The sequence below is a fragment of the Megalops cyprinoides genome, chromosome 17 (assembly GCF_013368585.1).
Source record: "Megalops cyprinoides isolate fMegCyp1 chromosome 17, fMegCyp1.pri, whole genome shotgun sequence".
NCBI classification, from domain to species: domain Eukaryota; kingdom Metazoa; phylum Chordata; class Actinopteri; order Elopiformes; family Megalopidae; genus Megalops; species Megalops cyprinoides.
Window position 1 is genome coordinate 6,589,452 of NC_050599.1, and position 23,960 is coordinate 6,613,411.

Genomic DNA, 23,960 nt, shown 5'->3' on the forward strand with positions numbered 1-23,960 from the left:
GAACTAATATAAGCATTAGTGTATGAAGGAACTCCATTAAAAACAGGCCTGTCATATAGGATTACGCGAAACACAAAATGATTACTAAATAAAACATACCAGAGCCATTAGATAAATGCTGTGCCCCCCACTTAGTTTTCCCCTACAATGGACTCCCTGGGTCTCTGTCTCTGGATGTCTGTGATGAATGGCAGACTTAACCCATTGCTGCTAGCGCTAACTGGTTGAATTTATATGCGGAAATGAGACATATTGACTGCCTATCTGCACCAGTGACTCACTATCTGGTGAAATAGTGCAGGTATTTGTAGGTGTGTCACTTACCCGCAATCGCATGGTTTACGTTTGTTATTATATAAAAGAAAAAAGTATGACACTGAACATTTTCAAAGAGTAGAAGATTATTCTGCAGAGACCTCCTACAGCCTATTTAAATAAATGAACTCCGCTGTAATGAATAGCTCCTCACAGTATGCTCCGGTCTGTGTAAAGAAATATTCTGACAGTAATCTCAGTCATTGTCTAACTCTGGAAGAAGCTGTCAGGGCCCTCAATACACCTCACCAAAATCAAAACCCAACAATGGGCTTTTCTCACAGACCTTAAACTGTGTCAACTCTCTTGTGGGTAGCGGTGGGGGGAAGGTGGGAGAAGTGTCATGTCCGAAAGCAAAACTGTTCAACTTTTTTCCTAATTAACCGTACAAATGAATCTGTGCAGCTGTGTCCCGGGGGTTGGGGGGGGGGGGGGGGGGGGGAGAGAAGGGGGGGTCAGTGTGTTTCTTCGGGACCTTTGCGTTTCGTCGAGGGGAGCGCCCCTGTCCCCACTCTCTGATTCGGCGCACCCCACTGCGCTAATCCAGCACTCCATGGGATTAGGGGACTTTATAACTGGGCGACCCGCTGGGTCCTCGGTAGGGCTGCGCACTCTCTTTTTCTTACTTTCTCAATCACAAAATTCGGCATTTCTTTTTTTCCATTCTCCTCTCAACGCGGGGGGGAAGATTGGAACAAGATGGTGAAGGCAGGCCAAAGCATTCCAAACCTCTCTCTGATTAGACGGCTCTTCTCTCCTCATCTTTGCCCCCCCCCCCCCCCCCACCCCCGCCTCAAAGTCTCTTGTATTTGCATGACTGTAGGCGGCGCTTAATAGCCGGTCCCCTTGCATCTTTTTCACAACGGGGTGTCCGTCTGTGATTCAGTCAGGCGCTAGAAAGGAAGCCGAGAAAAAACTGGGGAAAAAAAAAACAGAATTAAGTATGTCCACTAAGTTTAGAGCGTTGTGGATTCAGCAGCAGAAGGTACCTACTCTGAGGCCTTTGAAACATGAGAATGTTTCTTGGCCCAATATATTTTGTAACATTTGCTCACAAGTGTCAGACAATCAGTTATAATGTATTTGTTATTGAACAATTTTACAGCTGTCACAAAGATAGAGTTTGTTTCCCAGGGGGAGCTGAAACACTTGAAAAAAACCCAGCCAGTTTCGCAAAAACTGGAAAATTATTCTCTGACCCCCAGGAGAAGTTTGTCAAGAATAAATGGTGAAACACAAATGCAGGACCACTTTTTAAATGAAAATATCTCTACTGGACTACATAAGTCTAGAGATCATTAGAAGGCCATCGGTGGGAGAATGCAGGTTCTGGGGAGAATCAGGTTATTTAGATGTGCTATTAACCAGTTTGTCGGTCTTGTTGGAGGAATTTAAAATACTATACAAGCCAGAGATTTAAAAAGCAGACTTTATCTGACATCTACCTGTCTCAGCTACCTGTTGGGAGAAGTGGAAATGAATGTGACAAGGTGGTTGTGTATCACCAACAGATAACTGCTTGCCCAACGTTTTTTGGGCAGCATCCAAGTTTCATCGGTAGACTATTCATTACTCTTCCTCTCCTAGCTTTTACAGTACCAGAGCTTAAAAAAAAGTGCTCAGGGGACATTTTCAGTCAAAAGTGTAAACAAAATCTAGGTTTGTGAGTATAAGAAGCAATAATTAGCATGTCATATTTGTGATAGCACCCGCAGGCTAAAGGTCTATAAACTTCCTTTCTAGGTGAGACGATTGATACAAATGAGAAGGAGGAAGATAAGGGAGTGAAACCTGGAGAATATTTATAGAACTGCCAAATGAGAGCTTGTTTGCTTCAGCTTGCCTCATGCTGAATGATATTCAGAGGCTCAGAGACCCAAAGCAGGAATGAACTAAGTCTCACGCGAGCCAGGCTCCTCACTGTGGTGTGAGGACAAGAAAGTGAAGGATGACTTGTTGTGTAACGAGGAAGGTCAACCGAAACCTCAATTATCTTTCACAGTGACAGCTTGGGGGAACAAGGTAGGCGAGGAAAGCAATGGATTGCGCAGCCAATTAGTTATACGGGGGGTGATTAGGTAGCCGGATTGGGTTAACATCCCTATCCTTCTCAATAAGCACCATGGGACTTTAATGACGACAGTGCATCAGTACTGCAGTTTATTATCTCATCTGAAAGACAGCACCTCCTACAGTGCAGTGTCCCCATCACTGACCTATTTGCTCGGTCCAGAGGGTAGTCCGCTCCCTACTGGCTCAGTCATACCACTTCCAGCAGCAACCTGGTTTTTCCTAAGTCTCCTATCCAGGTACTATCCAAGGCCAGTCTTGTTTAACTTCAGCCAGTAGGCAGGATAGGATGGTAATGTCATTGCTCCAAGTTGCTTATACAGATCCAAGTGCGCTAGCGGTGTACTTCGTCTGTCAAGCCACCTCCCACTCAATTACCTGGCGTCTCAAGGTGACCAGAGACGAACATGATGCCCGTCTGTAGACAATAACGGAGAACAACTTCAGCACCTCGATTTGAAAATTAGGTTGTTTACAGGGATTAGGTGGCAACCTTGGCACAAGCTTAGTGTGAATTTGGATTTAAATTAAGGTCCGGGAGCAGTTCAGTCCTCCCGGCTTAATGCTTGTTATGATTCAAGTGCTTCTGCTCAAGGCCTCCTGGAGTGGTTAGTAATAAGGTCAGGAGGCTGGCAGGAATGCAACCTGGAGTGGTCATATTTAAGGCTGGAATTTTCCTCTTAATAGATAGCCCGTGGAAGTTTATTTTTGAGGAAGCTACTCAGAATGAATGCGTGTGTTTTGACCTTGCACGTTTTGGTTTGGTTTGGCATACACTATAAGGGCTCACCCTCTCACTGTTTCCGCTTTCATAGGGTTTCCCAAGGTCATCCTGCAGTACCACTGCCTTTAGCCCTCACACAAATTAGCACTTAACTGTCAGTGGCTAATAACAGGGGTGTATTTTTTCCCCTTTTTTCACTTTGGAAATGGCCACTTGGGCACATTAAGCTTGCCTCGCTGCTGTGTTCTCTACACTCACACAGGACTACTGAGACATAACAAAGGCAATCTCTTGTGCAGTCAGTGGCTGTTTTTTTCACATTTGAAGTCCCATAGTGTATCACAGGGGATCAAACTCAGATTGGAGCATGGGCACGACTTTCATTGACACAGTCCTTTCCACTCACAGGCAACTGAGGAGTTGCTAGAAGGTGCTGATGAGATGGTATAACAAGGGGGAATGTGACCCCCAGGCCAATATACCGAAACTAACCCTCGGCATAACGGAGACCGTTATGTTCTCCTGGTCATTGTTGGATAATGACACTACCCAGACTTGAACTTGAAATATCTTGGGCTGTAGGGCTCAGGTTGTGCTCAGAATGAGTGTCTTTACCCACTAAGGCTGCCATATTTTGTGTTCTGTGTGCCCGCCCGCCCACTCCCGCCACCTCATGCCCGACACCCTGCCAGCTTGTTGTCCTGAAGGCCTGTATGTAACTCAATACAATACTAACTTTATAAGACATACACACAGCATGCTGCATTCTTTTAGGGGTCTTTGTGAATTCAAGGTTAGCAGATCTCCTCTCTGCTAAAGCTAAGTGGTGTAGCTATAAAAAAATAAAAACACATCTCATAGACACTGAAGTAGTGAGAGCTGGACAATATGTCTACAAACAGTACTGTTAAAAACGGCCAGTATTTCACCTCTGAAGCTGAGCAAGAGAACAATTAAATAATTAATAAAATAATTAATAGATAATCCCAAATTGCTACAAGAAGTAGACACAGTTTCATGGTCTCAAACTCAATAGGATTAACCCTATTGCTGATACACCTTTTAGCAATAGTTACACTGAGTGGCTACTCCAAGAATATATTTTGGCTCTTTTTTCTGTTATTGTTGTTTGTTTATTCAATATTTACCACCAGAAATCTTATGCACTGACATAAAAGAATAAAACATAGAGTTTGTCCTTTGGGTCTGAATTCCTCCTCCAAAAAGTGTGTTTGAGTATTGTTGAAAAACATAAATACAAACTCTTCAGTATCTCTGTTATGATTTTTTTCACATATAAACTTGGCAGTGTGAGTCTCTTTGTTTACGTAGGCCTTAGAGGAAAAACAGCACCTATGTTGTACATTTATTCATGGCCATAGACATTTCAAACAATCGATCTTTCATGTTTATGTCAGTCCACACATGTTTCCTCTGGGTTCTGGTGATTACCGTAGTGTAGATGAACATACGTTAGACTTTGTTTTTAGTCTTGTAGCACAGAAGAGACATGAATGTGTTATTTTGCATCCTGTCAGTCAGGGCTGTTTACAAGGAAACAAATTGTCAGGCCTCAAGGCAACTCACCCTTTCTTTTGCTAATACAGTTCTCACCTGTTTGATTTGTTCCTTGATTATTCAACTGGGCCAATAAAAGAACGGAATGATGCTCTGAACGGGTTCCCGATGAATGGTAATGAATGCTATTGTGTTTTAAACACGGCAAGTGTTTTTTTTATAACTCAGAACTAGTCAAGGTGGCCTATAATACACAGCGCAGAGGTTAAGTGGCAAGGAAGTGGCACGATTTTTTTTTTTTTGTTCCCAGCATGCAGTGGAGTTAATAAACTTGCAGATGAAACATCACCATGGAGAGTGTCGATGGCTTGCCAGACCTTTATCATGCGGAGAAGTGTCAGGATGACAGCTCCTGGTCGTCTGCCACTATCTGAAATATTGAAATAGCCGTGCTGGGAATACGCAGCGGATCCCTCCCTCGCCACATTGCAGTTGTTGATGGGTCTTGACCTTTGCGGGATGGAAGAAAAAAAAAAAAAAAGAAAAGTTACACTCTGAACCTGTCAAATGTTCAACGCCCACGCACCTTCACCGGACTCTGCGTTCAGACCGAATTACTCCCCGGTTAGTGTGTTTTGCGCGGGACCGTGGGTCAGGTCTGGGCACCCGTGCCATCGCTTGATGGTTCTGACCGTTCTCACAGCTGTGCCGTCTTTCCAAGGTTAGCCGCTCATCATGTTGCACCACATAGGGGGCTAATGCAGCTAGCCGCTGCCAGGACTATGGTGTTCTCTCCATTAATCACACAGAGAATCACTCACATTCTGAATATCAAAATACCACACCACCGTCGCACTTTTTGTGCTCTTGCTTTGTAAGTCACTTTTAATGAGTGACAAAATGTAAATGCAATTTTACAGGTGTGAAATGTTTACGTGTTTGTACTTTGTAATGATAACCTGGATAAGTGTTCATTTATGTGGTAATTACTATGTTTTCATGAAACAGGCATACAGCTGTAAAAAAATCCAATTCCATTTCACAGAAATTCATGTCATTACAGTGTATTTGTGCAGTAATTCAATTGGGTCACGGTCACAAACAGATAAGACCATTAATTCTAAAGACTAAGGGCTCTTTCACACCTAGTCCATTTGACTGTTTAATATGAATGGAGTTGTGATTAGGTTGGTTTTGAATAAAATGTGAAACCTTGGGGATATAATCCTACTAGGATAAATATGATGGTGATATAATCCTACTAAGATGAAAATTATTATAATCAAACCAAGATCGCTAGAGAGAGAGAACACAGATGCAGATGCATTGAAAATTCAGCCTTTTCCATTGAAGGAGCTGCAAGTGATCTGATTTGCTGGTTTGTTATGAGCATTCTTGAAGGGGTGTGGTCTGGAAAAGAACATCCATAGGCAGGACAGGAGGGCAGACAGCATCGGAAACCAACTGTAACCAATGGGAACCTCTTAGATGGAGGACAGAGGGAAGGCGGGAGCTAACTATGTGGTCATAAAGAAATGTCTGTGAGGTGGTCTGCAACTGTTTGGAGCTGAATCTCGATGTGCTTGTGATGTCATTCCACCAACAATGTTCGCACTGTGAAACCGAACCATGGGTGTAACGTCTCGTGCTTCAGCTGCTTTGCGCTCACCATATGTTGCTCGTGAATTGCTTCCAAACGGACAGCGCCTTTTCGCATAGAGACGCAACACTCCTTCAGTGTGCTATTTTCCTCTGCAGTTAATTGGAGGAATGCGCATCATACCTGAATATGCTCCAGAGATCTTCCACTGCTAATTTAATCACGGAACTAATCGAAATCAGGTCCACATGTAGCAGCAAGTGGACTCAACGCAGAAACTCAAATTTCTCTGCAGATGTATTCAGGCTCAATTGTACAGGCTTGCTCCAAAAGCAAAGCAATCTTAGAGTCGGGGAAGAGAACACTGTGAATTCCTTGTTTGTAAACCTAATGTGAAAGTGCCCTAAGACTTCTTCCTTTGCACCATGGATTCTTGCTGCAGCAGAAATGGCAAAACACCTGGGGTTTGAACTGATGAACTGGTTAGGAAGGTATTTCAGTTGTGCTGGAATCTACATAATGCCTTTCAGGGATTTCAGCTCTTTTTTTTTTTTTTTAAACCGAGTCAATCGATTTGTTATATTTTATCATGTAAGAGCTGGGGCACACAGAGGAGAGAGAGAGGGGCATGGCAGTACCCTCTGTTTACTTCAATGGGGGAAGATTGGTGATTGCTGAAAGAGAACACAATTAAATTGCATTCCCCTCGCCCTACCTGCCAATACAATGCACCGCTTAGCCCTCGCGAAAGAGAGGGTGGAAGTAATAGGGGATTTGGCAATCTTAATAATCTGGAGTCTTCGGTAATGCCTGATTGACAATGTTTCTTGAGGGCAGCAGCTCACGCAGGTGACATGGCAACCTTTGAAACGTGCTGCGAGTTTTGATCGGAGTGAGGATCCGAGAAGGCAAACCCGGTGCATTCAAATACATTTCCTAATGAAGTAGTTTTCATTAAAAAAACAGCAACAACACAGACCAGATTCATCATCTTTGTCACCTTACATTTTCAAATTTATCGGCGCACACCATTCCATTTTGCTGTTATGAATTTTTTTGGAACTGCATTTGCTTTAATTGATTTTTTTGGGGGGAGCAGAGAGGGGAATGTATATCAAATCATTTGATTGACTTATTTATTAACGAGAAATGAGAAATTATCTGCCAGCACCTTCGGACTCCGCACAGCCTTTCAGAAGTCGTTCCCAGAGGAGGGTCTGTGGCAGTAATCCTGGGCTCTCTGCTCACCTATTAGAGCCCATGATTGTTCCAGGCAGCGAGTCCGCCCTCCTCTTCCCTCCCTCAGGCTGTCTGACCGGCTCGTCTGCAGCTCTCTGTCAGCCTATTACCCGGATCAGAACCCCGCTCTGAATGTGGGACTGGAATCTGGGTCACGCAGCTCTTAATTACAGGCCCCGTCTGACATCCTGTTGCGCGCTCACCTCTGTCCCGACTGACCAGTGACGTTTCCTCCCAGACAAGGAGATGAGAGCGAGACTCATCTTTGATATGAGCCCGTGCGAATCATTTAAACACCTTTGTTTTTTTTTAGTCCTGTTGGTATCAGGCTGAGGGCTAAGAGGTCAACTCTTCTCTAAATTGTTTGCCTGACTGACAGGCGTGTAGCTCAGATTTTGTCTGGGGGCACAAACTGCTGTTTTTTGGGACCCGTTGAAGTACAGTGAAGAATTCAGTAGAAGAATTGAAAGCGATGTGAATTTGACCTTATGCGTCTGTTTAGCTGAATATAAACGAGTTGCATTTGTGAAGTTGAATAGCTTTTGTACTTTCTTCTGATGTTAGTGTGCATTGAATGGTCTGTGGCTGGAGAAGGAAAAATTGCACTCTTTCCAGAAACACTTTAAGGTTCTAGATAAAAAAAAAAATGAAAACATTTTCTCCAGTGCAACTCCAGTAAATAAACTGAATGTTCTGGGCTTTGACAATTTTATACATTATTCAGATGCTTGTGTTTAAAGTTGTCCACAACTGCACTTCCCTTGAGGAATTCATTATGCTCCTCTCAGATAGTCATAGCAGGGTGACAAGTTTTGTACCTTCTTAAAAAGAGACCGCATAGCTCCTCACCACTCCACAGTGTCCGGGCAAACTGCTTTTTCCATAAAAGCACCAATTAATGGAACTCACTGCTCCATAACCAAGAACTGCAACGGTTTTAATAGTTTTGCTTTAAGGTTATAAAAAAGGCTGAAAGCAAATCAAACTTGAAATCACTGAACATTCAAAACTCTCATTCCCCTTCCACTTCGTTTTTTGTATCGTATTTATTAAAGATGTGATCTTAACCTTCCTTCTGTTCTCTTTCAAAACACTGCATACAATGAGACAAAAAAGCTGCAGACACTTGTGCCTTAAGATACAGCCAAAATGCCAGCACTGTTTTGAGGTGTTTTTCCATATTAAAAGGCAGGAATTTTTGCCTAATAGTACATGGTCCCATACTGTTAATTGGAATTGATCAAATCATACAAGCCCATACAGAATTATTATTGAAGTCATCATCAGTATAATTGATAGTGGTAAAGTACATTTCATTTTCATTTTCATTTTTGTGTTAGTATTGCCATAATAACAAATAACTTCTCTTTTAAGTGCTCTGCACAAACGTTGCTGGTTTACAGGAACACATCCATGGTTGCAGTATTTACTAGCAAAGAGGCTGGTGCTGTTGGCAAAGAATTTTGTTGAGCAGAACTTTTGCTGCATGTACTCAGTTAAATGAACTGCAGTGTAGCAATAATCAGAAAACTAGGAGTGACTAATTGTGATATGCAGTGCCCTCCATATTAATTCATACTCCTGACAAAACACTAACAAAAAACATGCTATTAGAGAAAGATGAACATATTGGATCAGTTTGTTATGCGTAATTTTTTATGATATATTTAAATCCTAATGGCATTGCACAGAAAAAATCTGATTGCTCACAAATAATAACTATAATAAAATCAAATAATAACTATAAACTATAATCCTGAAAACATGAGGCTCACATTTATCCACACCTTTGCAAATACTTTAAAACAAACCTACATCGACTTACTGCTAAATGGAACTTCAGTGGATGCTTGTGGAACCGCTGTGCATAGAGGCATCCAAAGGCTTCCCGCTTCCCTCTGGTATAAAAGGACATAACACACAGAAAAGATTCATCAGTAGCATGCATTACCATGGCTAAGGTCACAGAGCTCTCTGAAGACTGCAGGTCATTGACCTCCACAAGTTGGAGAATGGCTATAAAGGAATAAAGGAACTCACAGAGGATCGGTCTGTTCTGCAGAGTACATTATTAAGAAATTTAAAGTTTGCTAGTACAGTGGCAGGCTCATGAGGAAGGGAATACATGCTTTATATATAGTACCAGTCAAAAGTTTGGACACACTTTTCTTTCTTTATTTTTATTATTTTCCACATTTTAGAATAATAGTAAAGGCATCAAAACTATGAAATGACACAAATGGAATTATGCAGTGACCAAAAAGGTGTTATAAACATGTATTTTATATATTCTTATATTTTTAAATTTTTTTTTTTGGAAAGAGATTCATACATAGGCATCAACTTCACTATTTATATTTGTCTAAGAAACAAATTTGAAGCATTTACTCATAAGTGTTTAGATAAAATGTCTTTAAAAGCATGTTTCCTGTTATCTTAAATCAGGTGTGTCCAAACTTTTGACTAGTACTGTATATCTTTCCACCATGGGCTGGGAGAGACGTGATTTGGGAGGCATCTGTACATCCAAAGACATCAGCTGGAGATCCCCTAAACATTTTGGCATGTTCAGGTTACAAAGTGTCAAAAAGAGCCTTTCAAAGCCACGTCCATGAATGTTGCATTCATGGCTGGGTTGCAAGGAAGACGCCTCCTTTGAAAGCAAGCCACAAAAAGATGCAACTTGAATTTTATACACTGCACCTGAATAACAGTTGGAGGCATGACTCATGGATAGGTGAAATAAAGTGCAGTGTAAAATCCTTTATTTGTGAACAGTATGACTTCTATGATGATTGCTGTGAAGATTCAGGGATTCAATGACTGCATTATGCCATAGCCAAGTCCTGCTATTCAAATAGTCTGTTTCTTCTCACCCCAGCAGCTAGTGTTGGGCACAATATTCTCCCAAAATGAAAGGAAAGTGTTACATGCTGCAATACTGTAAGCGTTACGTGCTATTTTTGCAGCTTGTGCGCTTCCCTTCCCCACAGTGAAAATGTTTGGTTCAAAACAGTGAGTCAACACAGCCCACACATTTTGGGGTTCATGAAGCCTCACTCTGCCATTGCTGCTTTTCTCCCTATGTGGGGTACGGCCTGCGCGTTGAATAAGCTGATATCACTGAGAATCAGGATGTATGCGCCGTTGCCTAGCTGCGTAGGTGCCCGGGTTCCGCCTCGACTGCACCTACCCTGTGTAGCTTGCAGGTCTCCACTTGTTCACCCCTGGACAAAACAGTCTTCAGGCTGTCAGCATGCCCATCTGTCTTCCTCTGCGCAGACAGCATTGTACTCACGCATCAGCAGGCTTGAGAAATACCCCCTAGTCAGGACCAAATTCATGGCTGTTAACGGGGTTCAGGTTAATTTGAGGATACGTATATGCTGTTGCTTAAAAATAGCAGAACTTGTTTCTCAGTGAGAGTGACTGACACGGACGGGTGAAGATTGTATTGTACTCTAAACGTTGACCAATGGTTGCGTTAATCTTAGGCTTTGAAAGTGAGTGTGCTGCAAGTAATCCTTCCTCATGTTGATGTACAACATTTTATGTCCTTGATATTTTACAAGACCTTGGTGAGTCTTTGTGTTTTTTCTGCCGCACTGTTTGTGACCCGGAGAGCATGTTGTTTAACATTGACTGGTCTGTTCCAGGTACGACACCATCACGAACCAATGGGAAACGGTCTCGCCGTTGCCCAAGCCAGTCCACTCCGCCGCGGCCACGGTGTGCGGGGGCAAGATCTACGTGTTTGGGGGGGTGAATGAGGCGGGGCGCTCCGCCGGCGTGCTGCAGTCCTACGTCCCCCAGACCAACACGTGGAGCTTCATCGAGTCGCCCATGATCGGTAAGCCCTGTGGGGAACCCTGCTCCGAGGTCACCGCCCTGTACACGAAAACCACTGATGTCACTCTCATACCAAGCATTATGTAGCGCGTGGTGTAGGCAATAAGGAAAGTAATAACAATAACACAAGAAAAACTACGTGAAACTTGACTAGGAAACTGCCTGCAATAAAAAGCAATAAAAATCTTAATTAAAATGAATTACAGCCATAACATACAGAGTAGCTTCATTCGACTCCTTATAAGTACTGAAACTCAAGACAGAATTATTTTTTTAGTGGTTGTAATGGCACAAATATCAAATGCAAAATTAATAAATACAAAAAAGGAATTAACGTGTGAAACAGAGAATACTGCAGTGTGTGTTTGTACTGCTGTGTAGCCCAGTGGAGATACTCCACATTACCGTGTCCCTTCAAGGAGCGGGTTTTCATGATGAGGGGGTGTAAACGTTACCCTCCCAGCACCAGGTGGGTGGAGAGGAGTGGGGGCTGTGTTTGAGGAAGAGAGAGTTCTTCAGGCCCCCTCCCCCCCATCTCCCAGCAGACGAGAGGTTTATATCACATGTCACCTGCAAACTCTCAGAAGGTTTGTGGAGTGAGGATGGGCCTCTCTTTGACAGCCAGCGTGCTTCACACAGACTGCGCATGATGGAAGGCTTTATAGTGACAGTGTCTTTTTCTTTTTACCCTCTGAGTTTTGGGTCTGAGCTCATTCTGTGATCTCAGTTGGGAATACCGCTTGTCTGTTTGCAACCCTCTCTGTTTTGGCTGGTAGGCCAGTATTGTGAGTCACACCGGCCCTTATTGTCCCCCTATCAAAGCCGGCAATCAGGATGTTTGTGTTTTTGATAAACTCTAATTTTATTTTAATCTGTGTCTTCAATCACGGGACTTCCGTCTACCGCGCAGTGTTGTTGTTCGCGGAGCACGGCCCTGTTTCTGTGAGACGGCGTTGTATTCTCGCCATTAGTCCACCATCTGCAAGTCCCACCGAAGGACTGTCGTTGATTTCAGGCCTGCGGCGGGGTAGTGCGGTACCGGAGGCAGATCGTTCCTTCGGAGAATTTATTCAGAACAATCACATTTGCAAATTGCGCAGCGGCTCGGCAGTGAGCGCGAGCGGAAAACGGATTCCGCGGCCCCCCGTGTCACCCCGCCGGCGAGACGTCTCACGGTTGACAGCCTCTCTTGAAGGACGCCTTCGGTAGCCCCCTTTTAATGCTCATTGCCCACTGAATCATTCTGCTCATTGCCACTGATGTGGCGGCAACAGCTCCATCTGCAGAAACAACTGGCCTGTCGAAAGTCATGCTACAACACTCCCACCACCCACCCCGGCCTTTTGTATTTGGAGTATTAATGGCATTTATTATTTAAATGGCATGCAGTGATGTATTAATGGCGGGTTGTAAAACAGGCCAAAAATCTTAATATTTAAAACAGATTAGGTCCACGATCTTGGGTCACATAGGTTATTTGGGGTTATTATTTTTAGTTGTTTTTTTTTTCCCCACAGTTCACCCTCTCACTAAGCTCTGCTAAACCATTTTAATGGGGTTTGATAAATAACTTGCTGGGTAAATCTTATTGTGCTAGCTAAGCTGTGTCTTACTGCAATCTGTCCTGATGTGTTACACTGTGGATAGCCCTGCAGGTCCAATAAAATCATGCAGTAGATTCTTTGTGTTGTGCTGGACCTGTTATTCAGTAGACCAGGGTTTTCACTTATCTTGAATCTTATCATGTCCAAAAAATGAGGTCACTGCTATAATGATCATTACTGATGGAATTTAAGATGTTTGCCGCACTGTTTTGGATACACACCACAGACAGAGATAAGAAAGCTGTATAAATCTCACCGCAACAAGTTATGTTTGGGAGAAGAAGCCAAGCTTGATATTGAGATCATTGCTGATGTACACGAAGGCAGTGCTTCTACGCAGGTCTGATCATGCTGGTGAATCAACTTTTCCAGACCTGCTGTGATGTCAGTCCATTTACCACAGCAGTGTGGTCTAGTGGTAAAGGAGATGACTTTGTAAAACAGCTTCAGTTCCTGTTTTGCTCTTGGGGAAGGCAGCTGAACCGAATGCCTTCAGTAAGTATCCAGCTGTCGAAACAGATATGTGACTGTTGATCTGGGCAATGGCGTCTGTTAAGCGAATCAGTTATGTAATATCCGATCCCAAACTGAGGTTGGGGTCTCTGCTCATAATCCCTGGTCCGAGCACAGTACTCAGGGGCCTCTTAAATCCATTAAATTGACAGGAAACCATGCATGAAAGACGATGCGTCCTCTTTTCATAATGGAATGTTGTGGGAAAGGTTAATAAATATATAGAAACAACTGTATCACCTGAGCTAAGGTTTACATGCATTATTTTAATATCCTTGTGGACGTTCTCTTTTTAACCTTACGTATGATTGTTTTGGGAGTGGCATTTGGTTTTATTAGCTGAGAATTTGTATTTCATGTACTGTGGCTGTTTGTCATATTGGAATTCTGAGGGGTTTCTGTATTCATGTTTGGTTTCTGTATAATGCAATAGCGGTTGAAAGGACACCGCTGCTGGGCTAATCTTCCATTTCAAGCTCAGTGTAGGATGCCAGCGGGAGATTGTACACATCACAACACGGTGACATCAGAAGGGGGCATACGTGATGCCTCAAAGTCGATTTCCGCAACTCCGAGCATGTCCAGATCCAAGCTGGATGATGGGTAAATCCAAACCAGACCATATCCACACAGTGGTCTATACCTGAACTGGATATATGTAGTCTGTGTATTATTGCCTTTACTCCAGGTCTAAAAAATACCTGTCCTCACTGATTACATGGGAATAGCAGCAGGCCAGTACAGTGCCTCCATTGTGACAAAAAAGTAGAGTGAATGGGAGAAAAAATTAAGAGATGATTGTGGAGACCGTTTTCAGTCCTGTATTGTATATGGAAAAGCAGAGAGGGACTTGGGGTACATCAGAACTGTAGACTTAACTTCGGCTGCTCTCTGCAGACTGAAAAGCTCTTGGGCTTGCTGTCTTTTAGTGGCTGCTGGCTTCATTTTTTTTTTTTCTTTTTTCTTTTTCAGAGCCAGTCGTGAAATACAAAAAGATGGCACAAAGCCTACTGTCAGCCAAGACCCATTGTATTTTAATTAAAAGTATTTGGCATCTAATCCTCAATAACAGGGGGTGGACCATTTTGCTGGTTTATTTCTGATCCACTGAAATTCAGAAGCCATTAAGTATTAGTTTTATATTTATAATTTCAAACGGGAGATAAATCCCTGTCCACAAAAATGAAAACAAGCAAGCTCAATTATTAATGTGTGTACTAAATTAGTGAGCTCTGAGCTTTATTTTAACAATTTCACTGTTATGGTATACCAGTTACATACCAGCATATACTGTTGGAGTGTCTTCAAATTCTTGACTTGAGGCTGATAATGACCTTCTTGTAACATGTGTGACTATTGGTGTTTGTTGTTTTTTTTCAGCAGGGGAAATCATTAGTAAGACATAGCTATTGAAAGAAAGTTGTTCTAATTAAATTATTTAAGAGTCATAAATCATTAAATTATTTCCTTGGTTAATCACATGTCGAGTGTAAGAAATAGATCATACTTATGTGCACAGAGGATGTGACATGTTTATTTTGTGGTCACATATGATTTTTTTCAGCATATATATATATATATATATATATATATATATATATATATATATATATATATATATATGGATTGCATTATATTATTCTAATCCTTCCTTCACATCTATTAAGCAACATTTGTATGTTGTATTATCAGTTATGGCATTTTATATTTTATATTTATGTTTTAAGTGAAAAAGTGTCATTATTGGATTATTTTATCATTTATATTTATACAGTAAATATTTACATAATCACTTAAATATGAAAACCAACTACATGTAGGCCTACATGAAGACCAAGGCCCCATTTTGCATTCCAGTTCGGAGTATGCAGATGTGGTCCTGAGAATCTGAACCTCAGGAGGGAAAGACAGCCCTCTCAGGGTGCTGAGTAACAGGCTTTGAAACATTAAAAACTCAGAGGGAATGACAGCTTTGAGTGAGTGTTCTGCCGCAATATCAAATTAAAATAAGCAAATTGAGAGAGACGAATTGATGGCTACACTGCTTTCAAACTCAAAATCTATTACGATGGCCATATTTTATAGGTAAATGTAACAGCTGAGAACAGTCTGTCCTGATATTCGATATGGTGAACCTGGACTGTATTCACTCTGTCACACAGCGCTCTCTCAGTCAGATTTACTTTTTTTCTTGGGAAGGTGGCGGTTTCGTGCATCACATTTCATTACATTACATTTACATTTATTCATTTGACAGACGCTTTTATCCAAAGCGACTTACATAGGTTACAGTTCTTTACAATGTTATCCATTTATACAGCTGGATATTTACTGAGGCAACTGTGGGTTAAGTACCTTGCCCAAGGGTACAGCAGCAGTGTCCCCGCGGGGATTGAACCGGCAACCTTTCGGTTACGAGTCCTGCTCCTTAACCACTATGCTACACTGCTGCCCGTTAATGTCGACGTTATTGTCATTTAGTAGACGCTCTTATCCAGAGCAACTACAGTAGGTTACAGTTTTATCCATTTTCAAAGCTGGATGTTGACTGAGGCAATTGTGGGTTAAGCACCTTGCCCAAGGGTACAACAGCAGCGCCCTAGTGGGGAAGTCGAACCAGCAACCTTTTGGTTATGAGCCCTTCTCCTTACCACTACACCACACTGCTGTCACCTTCATTCTTATACCCCTCCAAAACACTCTGATTCACAGGTGCCAACAGAATGAGTTCATGTAGTCTGTTACGTGTCTTCTGTCTGAATAATACAGGGCAGTGCTCACAGACACGGTTTCCAGTGTGTTGAACTGCTGTGTTGCCAGCACTGTACCCCTCACCATTACACACTACCAGCATCTGCAGTCCTCTTAAATCTACACTGACACCCATAAACTGTCTCACCACCTCACCAAGAGTTCATTTTCATGATATATATTATTTCCAGGCCAGCTGTAAATCTTATATTAGTACTCATTTATTAGTACATGTTATTTATTGTCACTCTATCCCTCTAGTCCAGGAGTTCCCCTTGGGCTCTAACGAGGCCACTGAGTTATACCACTAAATCAATACCAGTCAATCTGTGGTGTGAATCGAATGAATATATCTTATTCAATATATTAAATTTACCTTAAACTACAACCCAGTTTGAAAATGAATGTAGATAGCGCATTGCACCTGGCTTTGCGGTACACTGAAGCTTAACAGTGTCAACGTGTGCACAACATGTGCAACAGTATTGGTATTTCTGTGTTGCTCCCCCTGTGTACATGGACATCTTCTCCATCTCCTATTCATGCCATTAAACCAGGTTTGATGACCCTGCCTCCAGGCTATAAATTAAAATATTATTAAAAGGGACGATTACAAGTCACTCTGTGGCCCCCGGCTATACAGTATGCAGCTCCAGTGTACATTATCAAACAAGAGTGGGACCTTATGACTGTCACTTTTTAAGAACAGAAATTCGAATTTTCCATTGAGTGGCTTTCATTGCTGTCTTAGATTTGTGAATCAGATTTGTTGAGGCTCGGAGTCTGCCAGCTTCTGAACTCTTCCTGTCATATTGGGAGCCTTTGATAGGCTTTGATATGGAAGACGGCTGCCCTGATGTTGTTTATCAGTACAGGGGTTTGATGCTTGACACTCTAATGGGACTATTGCAGACCGTTTTGTAATGCAAAAATGTTTTCAAGCTGGTAACGCCAGTAGCATGTTCAAACAGCCGATTGTACTTCCACTATAGCTACAGACAAACGTGAAACCACTATGTTGATTGGCAGGGATCAATATTTTCCTTTTTTTCCCCTTTGTTTTCCCTCAAAGCTTAGTTATTCTCTGCAGGTCAGTTTTGGAAAAGATGTAGTTCAAAACAGTTCAAAAGAATCAACACAATGCAACACATTTTGTGGTCAGTGCCCTCACTCTTTTCATTATTTCAGCCGATATCCATCTATATGAAAACAACCACTGGTCCAAAAAAAAAAAAAACTTGATACAGCCAAAAATGAATTGAAAAATGAATGCCTTGTGTTCTCAATTTCCTGTCCAAACCATAAAATGATTCATAAACTGAAGAAGGTTTTGATTTTGCATTCTGCTCCTGACAGTGGAAAAATGGCACATCATCAATCATGTGAGTATTCGATACGTGAGAGAAATAAAAAACAAACTTTTTGTTTCCACTCTTTTTTCCACTCTGCAGATAACAAGTATGCCCCCGCCGTCAGCCTCAACGGCTTCATCTTCATCCTGGGTGGAGCGTACGCCCGAGCCACAACCATCTACGACCCGGAAAAAGGCAACATCAAAGCGGGGCCCAACATGAACCACTCCAGACAGTTCTGCAGGTGAGATTGCTGGGTGCCGGGCAGTGACCCGTGATTTGCTAACAGCCATCAGTATGAGAGAACCGCCCACATAATCTTCTGGAGGTTTCGTGAACCTGCTCGGAGAATCTGCAGATTTTTATGCGGCACTTGCCTCGGTCTTAGCTAGCCCTTAATCACCATAACCACCACCTTCCCGTGACCTTAACCTCAGAAAATGTGCTGCGGTACACATTTAGCAACATTATTTATTGCTTAGCAGTCACCCCTATCTAGGGCGACTTATGTAACGTACCTTTTGTAAGATGTTATCCATATGTACAGATGTTTACTGGAGATATTCTAAAGCAATTTAGGTTAGTACTGCGCTCAGTGGTACAACACCAGTGCCCCCTTCGGGATTCAAGCTTGCAGCCCTCTGGTTTCAAGCTTAGATCGTTTCCCACTACACCAGACTGTCTCCTCCGCCTTAATTGGCACAGCAGAATATCACCATCTAATCCTTTTATGAAAAATGCAGTTACAGCAAATTCATTTTGGCGGTAAGTACACTCTGTCTTCATGTGTTACAAAAACTACATTACTTTAATGACATAAAGGAGGGCAGCGGAGTGGAGCGAACTGAGATCTATTTCAATAATATCAATGTTTGACTTTTACATATTAACAAATTAGATCGCGTTATTGGATCGGAATTTTTAAATGGAGAACCTCAAGAACAGAAATTAACCATTTCAATCCATCCTGTCTTTAGAAACGTCCTGCCCCCCACTTTCCTCCAAATAGGTCAAGACGACATTCATTCATTCATTTGCTGTACATGCATTCACTTCAAAATACCCCCATGCCCCCCCCCCCCCCCCCCACCCCCCGGGTGTAGCACTCCTATGTGCAACAGCACAATTGCCTAACAGAATGCCTTTTGTTTTTTTATACTCTGTTGATCTCTTCGAGATGCCACCTATATTAAACCCTCGCAGAATAGGGTTTATCAGTGTCACAGAGAGTAATAACGGAGTATAACTGTGTGCCATGGAATAATGCTGCAAGTTTAGTTTTGTTGCCACACGTTCCCACATGCACTGTTCTTACACAGTAAGGACGTCAGAGTACCATTTCACCAAATTTTACTCTTGCAGCGTTTGTGTATTTACATATGTATAACACAGGTGTCTCTGGCTTGTTCAGGTATTTGGACTTTTGGTGATTATTTTTTCTCCAATTATTGGAGAGTAAAAACACTGAAATCTGAAATCTGGACTTTGGAAGCAGGTGTGAATATTCATCTATACTGTAATGTTAATAATTATTCCGTGCTAATGCATATGGGTATAAAGATTGTATAAGTACAAAGTCCAGATTTCAGTTAGTCATTTCAGATATATTTTCCTATAATGAAACATTTTACATAATGAGTGCAGTTTAATGAGTCTTATGAGTATAACATAATGAGTCTAATGGGACCCAGGCGCTTAACACAAGACATTTTTTTCTTGAAATATTTTATGTGCTAAGTGTTTGGTAAATAGTGTAAGACATGAAATTCTCTTTATTCAAATTCTAAACAGCTTTTTTTTCCAATTATTATGTGTCCTACCACATGGTGTGAGTTAGTCAAAATTATCCCTAATACTGGATAGCTTGATTGAATGGAATATTCAAACAACGTCAAGCTAAGAATGATTTTTTCCTGGTGTTTTTGACAACTAGATGCAGTTTATTCATACATAGGTAATTCTTATAAACAGAGTGCATTATACCCGTCTGGCTTTTCCTATTGTGTTTATTTTTGAATTCAGATTTAGGATTAATGCAGTATTACACATTTAGATCCATTGTCTTCTTCCACCCCTGGGGATTTAATATTACATAATAATGAGGCAGGATACACTATTGCTTCATTTATACTGGTATATCAGGTCACCTTATGTAAATGGGTATCACTCATAGCCCAAAAAGGTTATGAAACACTAATCTGCTTAAAAGCAAAGTTTTAATCCTCTTCATGAAATTTTATTTGTAGATTGTTTCATATGAATGAGGTCCATTTAGAAGGGTATTTTTTTTTTTGCTACACATTAAATGATAGCTCAGTTTTTTCTTTTCGGAAACCTTGCGGTTTTCATCTGAACGATTTAACTGATCCTTATGGAGACTGCATTCACTGCAACAAATGCTGACTTCCTGGACCTGTTTTTCCCTCACAGAGCCAATTTAATGGGTCACAATAGATTTGCTCAGTTCAGTTTTTGTTTTAACATACAGCACTTCTCAAAACAGTCTTTCTCACACAGTGAAGACGGCAAGTGAATTGGAGAGCACCTCACTCGTGAGTGGGTAAAAGATTACAGAGTGCAAATGGTTGTCATTAACAGTGGTGATAATTCATTTTAAAATAAAGCTCATACAGACAATGGTATAAATCATGCAAATTTCTACGTGATTTGTGTGCATTTTTAGACGGGTGAAGTGTCAGTGTATTTCAGGAAGACACACTTCAGGTATACACTGAAAGTCTTTTAGCAGATGACCTTCAAGGTTTATTACCTTAATTGTGATAATAAACATACGTTAACAAGAAAGACCATAATCAGTAAGGAAAGGAAACACAGGTTCAAGGCTTAATGAAGAACATTAAACATGAAATCACGTAACAACAGAAGACAAAAGAGGACCCATGGGAATGAAAAAAGTAGAGAGAGGTGTGTCTTTAGCAGACAATAAGTAATTAGGAGCTGGAGAGATATGCTGGTTTGCAGTTAAGTGTACCTCAGGAAATTAAGAGAAAAGAAGAAGATTTACAATCAATAAAAGGCAATGGATGAGAGGAAGGAGTAGTTTGTCGGCAGATAAGACAGACATTAAGGAGACGGTAGGATAGAAATGAACGATAAAATAAAGATGAACAAGCATTAGAGGTTAATGCAGGAAGACAAGGAGTGTGTTTTGATGTGAATGGGAGACGAACGGAACTGTGCTGTAGACCTGAAGTGGAAAGAACAATGGGCAGAGGATACAGGACAGTCTGATTCGGGTGAGAGCGCCAGCAAAACAATAAACAAGGACAATGAACAAAGAACTGATGGAATTAAAGTGAGAAAAATGACCAAACACTTGACAAGGATTTTATAGGTCATGTCATTCATCCATCTGGTGACCCTGCTTAAGATACAGAGCAACAGAGCCTTCATCACTACAAAGCGCCAAAGAAAAGAGGGTTAAAATGTGAGCATCTTTTAACCTCTGAGACAGGCGGATTTACTGTGAGGCTAACTCCAGTAGAACAAGAACAGAATAGACCCTGTTTAGAGGCTATGCTTCTGAATCCCCAAATCTCTCTTCCCCATGTAGTGGTATAAAAGGTGTTCTCTGTACCTTAGGGGGGGCTGGTCACTCAGTTAAATGCTCACACAGGCACTCGGTCTCTCAGTGAGTGAGTGACTGAATTAGGGGTATTACTGTTTCTAGGGATGCTAAAATCCAGCCAATGAAGTCACTGAAAGTCATCGGAAATTGAATATACTGGAAACACCTGTCTAGTGTGAAACACGGTTATGACAGTATGTTGTTCAGACCACAACACACAACCCCACCCACAGATGCATCTCTTCTTACAACTAGCGTGCATTAATGGTTCGAAAAACATCTTTTGAAAAAGCCAAAGACTGCTTAAACGTGGTCGTCAACGTCATCTTGTGTCTCTTTCCCCCCCCCCCCCCCCCCCCCCCCCTTCCCAGCGCTGTGATTCTGGACGGAAAGATCTACGCCACAGGCGGGGTGGTGAGCAGCGAGGGACCGGCCCTGGGGAACATGGAGACCTTCGACCCCGGCACCAACACCTGGACACTGCTGCAGAGCATGCCCTGCCCGCTGTTCAGGCACGGCTGCGTGGTCATCAAGAAGTACATCCAGAGCGGCTGACCCGGGGGGAGGAGCCCGTCCGCGACTCCGCCTCCTCGAACGCCGGCCTCCGATTGGCCGCGCGGGATATGGACGCCGACAGTGAAGCCACTGCCTCCCTCCTCCCCCCCCTCCGTCAGCCCGAGTGGAATGTAGACGTTTCAATCTTCGCCGTCCGGTGAAAGCAGGACCCAGTGCCTCCGCTATGTAACGTAGTGTAACATATCGCACCTTAGGGCAGTGTCACTAGGTGGCACTAGTCGCAAAGCTAGCTTTGTCGGTTTGATTCAGACCTTACGGGGTTTTTTTCTGTTTCCTCCTCTTCTTCTCTGGTTTAACGCTGACAGCAGCTTTCTTTTCTCCTCTCTCCTCTCTCATGTTTTCATATGGACAATTCTGTTATGCCTCCAGCTCGTTTTTGTCTGTGAGGTAGAAATTAGCAGTCAGTCGTAACCACAATAACAGCGGGCAGCTCTCTCGATATCATTTTTATCCTCCGTCAGGTTTGAGTCGTCGCTGAGCTGTTGGATCCCCAACTGGAACGGTACAGACAAAAATGCCTCTTTTGCTCCGAGGTTAAAATGGCAGAAAGTATGCAAGGGTTTCGGAAGAAATCGGAAGATGAGCTTTTACCTAAGAGTACGTAAGTGTGCGGCAGCAGAGGGAGAGAGAGAGTGCCTCGGAACTCAAAAACATCTGTCAAAAAGCATTTTGTTTTCCATGGACAGCAACAGCTGGAGATCCCATGTCCCTTTCTGGGTGAGGGATGAAACCTTTGGGCCTGATGACTGTACTGTACAAAGAACGCAAGCGGTGTGGTGTGAGGGAGCGAGCATTCCACCTGGTTTCAGAACGCAATGTAAATGGACTCAGAAATGGACCGGAAGTAGATCAATGGAGCCATTTTCTCTTGCACCCAGCCAAAGCACAAGTAATTTGAGGCTCTGAGGATTGATGCATTTGACTTGATTGACTTGATATTGATTTTCTGGGGTCTTTGTTCATTTGTTTTATTTTTCTGTATCTTTTTTTTTTTTTTTTTTTAATTTTTCATTTCTTACAAACCCACAGGCCATGAGGCTGGGGGTGGGGGTGGGGGTGTACATGAAGGGGGGTGGTCAGGGTGGGAAAGATGGATGATTCAATACATTAGGGATGGAGAGGATGTTTATTTTACAGAAAGTGGTTCTGTATAAATGTTTGTAGAAAATTGGATAGGCAAGAAAACCTAACGTATGTAAATCTGTACCAAAAAAGGAAAACTTTACAAAATGTTGTTGATAATAATAATACATAAGACATTTAACGTGATATGAAAGAGTTGTTGGAGTGTCACTTGACTGTTTCACACATAAAGTGGTTGTTTGTTTACTTACTTAGTTTCATCCCATAATTCAGTTGGGAAAAAAATTACGGTGCATAAATAAAGTTTTGTTCAAGAAGAAGCTCATAGTGTTCTCCACATCAACTGAAGCTCCTTCAAGGTGAGTCAATTTAATGGTTTTATATTCACATATCACCCTTCAAAGCATTTCATAGTATATGTTGAGTTGGAAAAGGAGGGGCTTCTTAGTAAGTTAAACTGGGGGATGATTAGAAAGCCAGATGTAGAGAGTCTGGACATCAGGTCCCCCCCTCCCCCATGGTGAGAGAATCAGTGATCTTAATGACAACAGTGAGTCAGGACCTTGGTCCTACATCATATCAGAAGGATGGAATGTCACCACCACTTCATTGGGGCATTCCTTTTCCACTTGGTCCAGAGGAAAGGCTGCCCCCTACTGGTTTTCTAGCACAACTTCCAGCATCAACCTGGTTTTCCCAGGTAGTCTGCCAAGTCCAGTCTCAGATTCACAGTCTGATCAGGCAAGAGAAGACTACAGCCATTTAACGCTGTTGGCAAGGTAAGACACCATAAGGTAAGGCACATTTTACTAATTACACATGAAATAAATTTCATTCTCATCAAGAGAGGGAAGTAGATCCATTGATTTACCTGTATGTTTAATGGACCTCCAAAGATATGATTTGTATTTTGCGTATATAAAGTATAAGGTATACTGGGTTTGAGTTTTAAGTAGGTGTACAACACTGAAACTAACAGGGAAATCAGATACACACGTGGGGCCACCTTAATATTCTGAATTAGTTGACTGAGAGGACTTGTCACGGATATATAGATAAATGAATGCTCAAATTCCAACTTTAAAGACTTGACTTGCAATTAAGACATTATGGAAAACTAAAATAGAACTTACTGGTGGTTTATGTTCTTTTCCACAGCTTGCTTTGCCTGTTTGAG

The 23,960-nt window shown here is 42.0% G+C and overlaps 1 protein-coding gene across 1 annotated transcript in view; it reads left to right on the forward strand.

The window, feature by feature from the left end:
• The window catches only part of LOC118792480 (kelch-like protein 29), a 179,663-nt gene extending 157,022 nt beyond the window's left edge, over positions 1–22,641 (forward strand). The window contains exons 12-14 of the mRNA XM_036550334.1: positions 11,123–11,316; positions 17,635–17,779; positions 21,496–22,641. Coding sequence (XP_036406227.1) covers positions 11,123–11,316; positions 17,635–17,779; positions 21,496–21,679 — 523 coding nt within the window. The 3' untranslated portion in view covers positions 21,680–22,641. The remainder of the gene's footprint in view (positions 1–11,122; positions 11,317–17,634; positions 17,780–21,495) is intronic.
• Positions 22,642–23,960: the final 1,319 nt, after the last annotated feature.